Below are 8,828 nucleotides of genomic sequence, written 5' to 3' on the forward strand. Positions count from 1 at the left end.
GCCCCCCCCCCCCCCCCCCTCGGAGGAGCCCGGGCCAGATCCCGTTTCTTTTGTGTGCGTGCCAGCAGCCCGAGCTGTGTGAACGCTAAGAGGATCACGGAGGAGGTGACGGAGGAAGAGGAGTAGGAGTTAATGTCCCTTCTATCTCAGCCATAGGGGTTCTTACAAAGACGCAGTCGTGCACGCACGTGCACACACACGCACGTAAACACACACCCACATTCAGACAAACACGCACGTGCGCGCACACATGCACGCATCCGCACAGACACGCACACAAACACACGCACGCACACACACACACTCCTGTGGACTCCTGTGGAAACACACTCCTAAACACACGCGCACACCCTCTTTGAAGTGTTGCGCTGTTCAACACAATGCGAGGCGTTGTTTTCTTGTTGAGGCACCCATGGCCGTCCTCGGTGTTTACCGCCGAGCTCAGCCCTCGGATCCACTGGTGGGGGGGGGAAGGGGCGGATTTGAATATTTTATGAGGCGGGGGAAAATTGGATCTGTCATCGTAGCCGTGCGCTGACTGCGTTGCATACATCCCCAGGCTTTGCTTCAGACACTTCCACCCCCCCGCCCCAATCCCTCACAATGAGACCAATCACTGCGGCGTCGCCGTCAGACAGCCGCAGAGCGCAGAGGATTGTGGGTCACGGTCGAGTGATTACGGATTACTGCTGTGTACTATCTAGTCGTTTGACGCTTTTATCTAAAGCTACAAAAAGTAAATACACATAAACGAGCATGTGGGGGGGTGAAGGAATTTAACAGGTAGAACACTGTGGGATCAAACCCGGAACATGGGTTCGACTCGGCATGGAAGACCCTAGCCACATGCCCATCCTGCCCCCAACATCGCAGATCATAATGGCAACGTCTCAAAGCCACCTCCTCACTCGCACCACTGGTCAAGCGAGCAGGTTGAGATGTCCCGGAACCTTCTGATGGGAATGTGTAAATATTGACCAAGCGTAAAAGACGGTTTCGTTAGGTTGATCTGCCTTGTCGCAGTAATCCACTTCTCCATCTTGTATTCCTCCCAAAACCTCACAACCCACCCACCTGGTGCACCAGGGTCACCCAAGGGTGCTGACCCGCAGCACAGAGCTCCCGGAGACACTAGTTTGACTAAACAACCCCCCCCCCCTCCTATCTCCCCCCCCCCCCCCCCCCCCCCCCCAGCCGACTGCATCGCCAACTATAACAATCAGATGGAAAACAAGCAGACCAACCTGCTGGTGCCGGAGTCTGGCGTGTACGGCGACGTGGACCTCTCCAACAAGATCAACGAGATGAAGACCTTCAACAGCCCCAACCTGAAGGACGGCCGCTTCCTGGGCCCGGGGGGCCAGCCCACGCCCTACGCCACCACGCAGCTCATCCAGTCCGCCATCATGGGCAACGGCGAGCGCGGGCCCCCCGGGGGTGGAGGAGGAATGGGGGGCGGAGGGGAGATGAACGAGAAGCACGGCTGGAAGCCCGGCCAGGTGTCCCAGCAGCACAAGCAGCCGGACCTGGCGTCCCAGCTGCAGTACAGCATCATGGAGCAGAACAAGCTCAACAAGGGTGAGAGGAGATAAGAAACCAAAATGGCTGCCCTGACGTCGCCGCATCCACCTCTTCGGTTGATTTTTCCTCCTCATTGCTTCCCCTCTTTGTTCCCGCCGCCTCTCTGCTCGCCGCCTCCGTGGGAAAAAATACCCATGATTCCCTTTGGTTCTTGTCTTGCCTCCTTCCACTCGTGTAAATCGTCGCCTTCCATCCGTCACAATTTTCTATCACTCTCCTGTTGAAACTCATCGCCCCGCTGTGCAACTCTATATATATATATATATATATATAATTATATATAAATGTGGCTTGCTGTAAATAACGGCGTTGTTGGAACAGGACAATACCTGGGTGGCTTGTCAGTTGACACACTTGACCGAAGGTGTCAACACCTCTGAAGGAACGATTAGGGGTCGTTGGCGGTGGAAGTTTTATCCTTTAAAGAGGAAACTTTTCCAATCAACCAGTTCCCTGCTTCCCCGCACCGAGAAGCCACATCTACCACCGCAGTTTAGAGTTTCAGCCTGTTTTCTCGCTGTCGTTCTTTTGGAGACATGTTAGACACTGCATGTTTTCTTTGGAGTGCGTCGCTGAAAACACACGGCATGGACTGCACGTCTCGGCGCTCCTGTTTTCATAACGTCCTACCGTAGCTTTCTGTAATGTCTTCAATATGTTCCCTTTCTTTTTCCATGGGGCCCGAAATATTTTTAACCTTCTGCCTACTTGTACTTACTGCCGGGCTGTCTAGAAGGTCACTGTGGGCATGTCGATCTGCCTCCCCCTTCCCCCCCCATCCCTCCCTCCCTCACTCACCCTCCCCATTCCACATGCCACACATTTGATCCCTTTGACGAGAAAGTCCTTTGAGATGTTCTTGCCTATTCCCCCCTCGGGCGATGCTAACCATATACTCTGTGCCCCCACCACCACCCTTCCCCCGTCCCCCGCTCCTCTCCTCCCCGCCAGACCGCTACAGAGGGGGGGACAGCCCCATGCCGGCCACCATACCCTACAACCAGGCCCATGAGAGCCTCACCGGGGGCTCCTACAACAGCTCTGACCGGGGAAGCAGCAGCACCTCAGGTGAGCTGGTTCTGCTTGTGGTTCCGATGGGTTCCTCGCTTTTCTTTGGACTTAATTGCTTAAAGAGTTTTTTTTTTCCTTTTTCTGCCTTATTATTTCTGTGAACCACTTAATCACATTCACCTCCAAGCTCCATTTCAGACGCTCCCTCAAAAGCAATAAATCACTTTGAGACTTTCATAATGCGCGATCCTTTAAAAATGTTAATTTGATTAATTTCCATGTCGGGGCCCTATCGCGGGGAAAAAAAAACGCACGCTTCCAGGGGGCGGAAAACGTGCAAAACAAAAACCTGAAGAAGAGAAACCCGATAGCGATATCTCTGAACAAAAGTGAGAAGAGCACAGAGAACAACACATGAGTGTTCCTCATGAGGTGCCAGGGTGGCATCCCAGGGATATTTAAAGCACAAGACACAAAGGGATTTGTCATGATTTCAAATGTTAGCCTAAATTGTTGCTATGTTTTGTTGTTGTTACACCGGCTGTTTTACTGTCGCTGCTTTGCGACGAGTCTACCCCTTCCCCTAAATCTTTTGTTATCTGTCAGCCATTAGCTAGCCAACACGTACATTCTCGCATAAGGTAGAAGCTTAGCGCCAACAAAGCCTAAGCGTCTGTTTTCGGGGCTAAGACGAATGATTGGACGTCACGGGCGGCATGCAACGCTGCCACCTTAATGCACGGGATCCATTCTCATATTGCATTTGAAGTTCAAGTCATTAAAAAGGGTAGCCTTTGGTGCTTGCCACACCTCACAGCTCATTGGTTTGCAATTCCAATGCTTTGTTGCTAATAGGCTCCCTCTCTTTCTTCCACCCTTACCTTCTCTCTCACAACGCGTTGGGGCATAACTGTGGAGAAATGTCCTCCTTGATAGTAATTCTGTCCCATTAGCTTGCGCCGCGAGAGGCATGTGCACCACAAGCAGGGGCCACTGCGTGTGTTGTTCCAGACAACCTTTTTGCTCCAGACTTGTTAATCCTATTTCTCTCCATTTCTACCTTCTAGATTTATTTTGAAGCTATTTTGTGGGCATGAATTATGGATCGGTTGCGTAAGAAAAAAAGAGAATATAGAAGTGTGTGTGTGTGTGTGTGTGTGTGTGTGTGTGTGTGTGAAGGTTTGTCTATCTCTCTGTGTATGTGTACGTGCGTGTGTGTGAGTGTGTCTGTCAGTTTGTCTTGTCTGTGTGTTTGTGTGTGCTTTGAGTTTGTGCTTATAGTTGATTCGTGGGTTGTTGTGTGACTGAAATGGTTTTCTCTCCATCCCTCTCCCCCATGATGGAGCAGGGAGCCAGGGTCAGAAGAAGGGAGGCCGCACCCCCAAACTCCCCAAACAGAGCACCATGAACTGGGCTGACATGCTGCCCCCTCCCCCAGCCAACCCACCCCCCTGCCGCAACACAGAGGAGTACTCCCTCTCCATGGAGGACAGGTGGGCCTGGACACACACACACACACACACACACACACACACGTGTTTTTTTTTTCATTTCGCCCCATACACACGCATACACATGCACACAAACACACACACACACATACACAGACAGATTGACAGACCAACGCAGACACACACACACACACACACACACACACACACACACACACAGACAAACACAAACACACACACACACAAATAGACAAACACAAACACATACACACACACATACAGGTAGACAACATACCTACACACAGACATACACACACACACACACACACACACACACACATATAGACACATGAACACACACACACAGTCAATAGTACTGACACACACACACATATACCAAAAATCCAGAAGACAATTTATTTTATTTATTAGGAATCGGATCACCCTCTCTCTCTCTGTCTGTGCTACTTTAGTAATTGCGAGTGTGTAGCCCGAGGGCTGTTTGATGCATGGATGTAACCTACACGTCAGGCCTTGACAGACGGACACCATGAATATTTACAGCCCTGGTTCTAGCGGCGCATCACAAAAGCGCCAGCAGCTGAAGCTAACGAGACGTATGTGTGTGTGTGTGTGTGTGTGTGTTTGTGTGGCTTCGTGTCTTGTGTGTGTGTTTGTGTGTGTGTGTGTGTGTGTGTTTGTGTGGCTTTGTGTCTGTGTGTGTGTTTGTGTGTGTGTGTCTTGTGTGTGTGTTTGTGTGTGTGTGTGTGTGTGTGTTTGTGTGTGTGTGTGTGTGTGTGTTTGTGTGGCTTTGTGTCTGTGTGTGTGTGTGCGTGTGTGTATGGTCTGTTTATTTATTTTTGTTTATGCGTGCGTGCGCCTGCCTGTCTGTCTGCCTGTCTGCCTGTCGGTCTGCCTGCCTGTCTGTCTGTCTGTCTGTCTGTCTGTCTGTCTGTCGGTGTATCTGTGCGTGCATTCGTCTGTGCGTGTGTCCGTGTGCGCGCGTGCGTTCACGTCCGTGCGTGCGTGCGCCTGGGTATGTCTGTGCGCCCCCGTCTCCCCCCCGTCCCCCCCGTCCCCCCCGTCCCCCCCGACAGCTACGACCCCCACATGCAGTGCCCCATGCCCCCGTCCCGCATGTACCTGCAGCCCGACGAGCTGGAGGAGGAGGAGGAGGAGGAGGAGGAGGGGGAGATGGGCGAAATGGAACGCGGGCCCACCCCGCCCGTGCGGGGGGCCGCCTCCTCGCCCGCCGCCGTGTCCTACAGCCACCAGTCCACCGCCACGCTCACCCCCTCCCCGCAGGAGGAGATGCAGCCCATGCTGCACGACCTCGCCGACCTCCACGACCGCAGGTGTGTGTGTGTGTGCGTGTGCGTGCGTGTGCGTGTGCGTGTGGCTTAGTGTGTGTGTGTGTTTGTGTGTGTGTGTGTGCAGACTGCTTAAACTGCTTGTCCACTATCTACTTTTAAAAAATATGTATATGTATTTCATAATTGTATCATTGAAAATCACACATAGAGAGAAAACGTATTTACATTACATTTACGTTTACATTTAGGGCATTTAGCAGACGCTTTTATCCAAAGCGACTTACAATAAGTGCATTTGTTACAATAAGTACATTTGTCATAAGAAGTGAAACAATATATCGCTGTCGGTACAGTAAAGACGTTCATAGAACCAAGTGCAAGTATTACAATCGCTAGGCTAACCCATTCCCCGTGTAAAGTCATTACTGGACTTTACTTGAGTAAAGTCAAGTAATACTAACAAAAAACAAAGCAAGGAAGGTGCATCCAATTCGCCTTTACCATTTGGTGGAAGCTTTTATCCAAAAGCTACGGTGAACTGTAGGCTCTTCTTGCTCGAGGGGTTCTTCCGGGTTGTGCTGCAGACGGTGGGCACCGAAAGCGCTGCCGTTTGGCTGGGGTTCAAACACCCATCCCCACCACACTCTCCTGCCCCTGGCAATTAACATTTTTAGCGATCCCAATTGTTAAAATGGCGCCGTTAATATTCACGGCGGTCGTAACGGTATATGAGGTCATCCCGGCGTGAGTTACGAGTACGATGAATCTGACTCTGCGCTCCGTACTGTGTTCCCAGGCGCCACGCCGTGAGCCCCCCGCCCCGGCCCCTGTCTCCGTCCCACACCTACAGCTACATCACCAGCCCCCTGGGCCCCCACCCAGACGGCGTGGAGGAGGAGGATGAGGAGGAAGAGATGCTGGAGGAGGACGACGAGGAGATGATGGACGGGGAGGAGGAGGAGGAGGAGGACACGGACGCCGAGATGGCCAAGGGGGGCCACCACCTCCCCCACCAGCACCTCCACCACCACCACCACCAGCAGCAGCAGCAGCACCTCCACCACACCCACCCCCACCCCCACGGGCACCGCGGCCACCGGCCCCAGAGGAGGCTCCTGCTGCGGGGCCTTGAGCAGCAGCAGACGCCGGCCTCCAGCGTGGGCGACCTGGAGAGCTCCGTCACGGGCTCCATGATCAACGGCTGGGGCTCGGCGTCCGAAGAGGATAACGTCTCGTCGGGTCGCTCCAGCGCCGTCAGCTCCTCAGACGGATCCTTCTTCACCGACGCGGACTTCGCCCAGGCCGTGGCGGCGGCGGCCGAGTACGGCGGCGGCAAGGCCCCCAAGTACCCCAACGCACACGGACAGGAGCTGGCCGTAGGGGCCTCCGGTAAGAGCCACAGGAGGGAGGGGGAGCTTGTGGTTTTACACATGGGGAGGTTCCTCGGGGTTCGCTTGGTCCAGCAGGAACGTGTCCAGAGTCAAAGCCTTTTGGCGTTTTAAGTCAATGTGGAGAGTGACGAGTTTGTTCTGTGAATGGAAATTCCTTTGGCAAGGCAGTTCAAATTGATCAAGTACATCTCAGAAGGGTATCTCCTCTTGGAGTGTCCCCTGTAAAGCATTCCTCACTCTTCCTCCACTGTCTGTCGGGAAATTCCCTGCCTAAGGGTTTCCGAAAGCTGTCAATCTGGTTATTCCCCCGTTGACATCTTACAGCGGTGGGGGTGTCAATGCAGATTTGACAACAAACTTGGGAAGAAAGTCTAATCTTTCATCATCATCTCTGCATAAGCAAATGCAACTTCTACATAAAGATAGACTAACTAGACTCGTCTTGATTCTTAAACCCTGAACTGTGATTTTTGTTGACTGTTGCTTTTGACTCTATCTTTTGTTTGAAAAATATCTGAACTGCAAAGTTTCTCCCACTTGTGGCTCAGGAGGTAGAGCGGGTTGGCTGGTAACCGGACGGTTGCTAGTTTGATCCCTGGCTCCTCCTAGTCGAGGTGTTCCTGAGCAAGGCTCCTCACCCTAACTGCTCCCGACGAGCTGGCTGTCGCCTTGCATGGCTGACTGCGCCGTCGATTGTGTGCATGGATGGTTGAATGTTAGGCAATATTGTAAAGCGCTTTGAGTAGCCACTGATTAGAAAAGTGCTGGATAATTGCACTCCATTTACCATTCAACACATCCACAGAGGTTTTCTCCATATGTTTATTTTTTCTGGTCCACTTTTGCCCACCCACGGAAAAAAGATCGTAACTGGCGTCGGAAAATGATGCATCTATAACCGTCGCTACCACTCAAGCTAGAGTTTACTAATGTGAAAGGTTTACATAGTTCACCTTTAACTCTTTCGTGGTCGTTTCTTACAGCGAGAAAATACCAAATGGCGTCGCTGGGCCACCGTCCGGGAAGCCCAGTGTCTACAGACAGCAACATGAGCACAGCCGTGGTGCAAAGACGGCCCAAGAAGCAAAAGCAGCCACAGCAGCCACAGCAGCAGCAGCAACAACACCCATCGGCCCACCCAGGGATCCAGCGGCGTGAGGTCTATAATGAAGGTAGACATGTCATTACCGTACTGCTACCTCACTTTCTCCCCCTCTGCAACAGTTGTCATTTACTTTTATAGACACCGTTGTGTACTAAAGACACACAAAGGTTGTGAAAGTGATGGAAATTATAGTACGGTTTTGGCGAACAGGTTTCGGAGCGAGGGGGGAATGTTTCGTCGGAAACGGAAAGGAGAGGTCGGCAAAACCTTGTCAAACTTTGAACCGTTTTTCTCTGCAACGAGGTTGATGGATTTACGATTTCTGTCTGCCGGTGATATTGTGGAGTGTGAAGAAAAGGAAAGGGGGATCGTTTTGACAGCCGCATCAAAAAGTGCGGTTTAGTGCCGACACCTTTTGAAATGGCAGCTGTAGTCTCTGTACTTGTGTTTTACTACCGAGTAACTGTCTGCTGTCTGATTCTGTGTTTGGGTGTTGAAATGGAGATGCAATCTTCACCCACGGTGAGCTAATCATTGAGGGAATATTGCTGTGAGGCAACTTCTACCAGTGATTGAGTAATATAAAGACATAAATAATTACAAACTTTTTCCACCACCAACACCAGCAAACCAAAAAAGCAAACTATTTTAATTATTTACGTTGCTATGTTACCAGATTTTCTTTTTTGGTGTTTTAGCTAGGTTTAAGATGCAATATTATTCGTGTTATTTCTGTGCATTAACCCTTTAGAAATGCTACCATTTAAAAAAAAAAAAAAATCTTGTATCTTTTCTTCTGTGTACCTATCATGCTACACGTTGTCTGCTGTGCAGACAGACAGTTTGATGGACTATACAGCTTACGCTATCAGCCCTTTGTGGAATGGTATTCTGTTACATTGCCCTGATGATAATCTGAAAGAGGATCTCACGGCTACATTAGCGAGTTAGCTGCATCCTGCTAGGAGCCCAGATA

The 8,828-nt window shown here is 51.2% G+C and overlaps 1 protein-coding gene across 1 annotated transcript in view; it reads left to right on the forward strand.

Moving 5' to 3' along the window:
- The window catches only part of robo1 (roundabout, axon guidance receptor, homolog 1), a 157,162-nt gene that overhangs the window by 141,286 nt on the left and 7,048 nt on the right, over positions 1 to 8,828 (forward strand). Inside the window, exons 21-26 of the mRNA XM_079732359.1 lie at positions 1,195 to 1,578; positions 2,533 to 2,649; positions 3,941 to 4,085; positions 5,141 to 5,398; positions 6,153 to 6,745; positions 7,731 to 7,919. Of these exons, the coding sequence (XP_079588485.1) occupies positions 1,195 to 1,578; positions 2,533 to 2,649; positions 3,941 to 4,085; positions 5,141 to 5,398; positions 6,153 to 6,745; positions 7,731 to 7,919 (1,686 nt within the window). The remainder of the gene's footprint in view (positions 1 to 1,194; positions 1,579 to 2,532; positions 2,650 to 3,940; positions 4,086 to 5,140; positions 5,399 to 6,152; positions 6,746 to 7,730; positions 7,920 to 8,828) is intronic.

The sequence above is a fragment of the Pollachius pollachius genome, assembly GCF_949987615.1.
Source record: "Pollachius pollachius genome assembly, chromosome: 3".
NCBI classification, from domain to species: domain Eukaryota; kingdom Metazoa; phylum Chordata; class Actinopteri; order Gadiformes; family Gadidae; genus Pollachius; species Pollachius pollachius.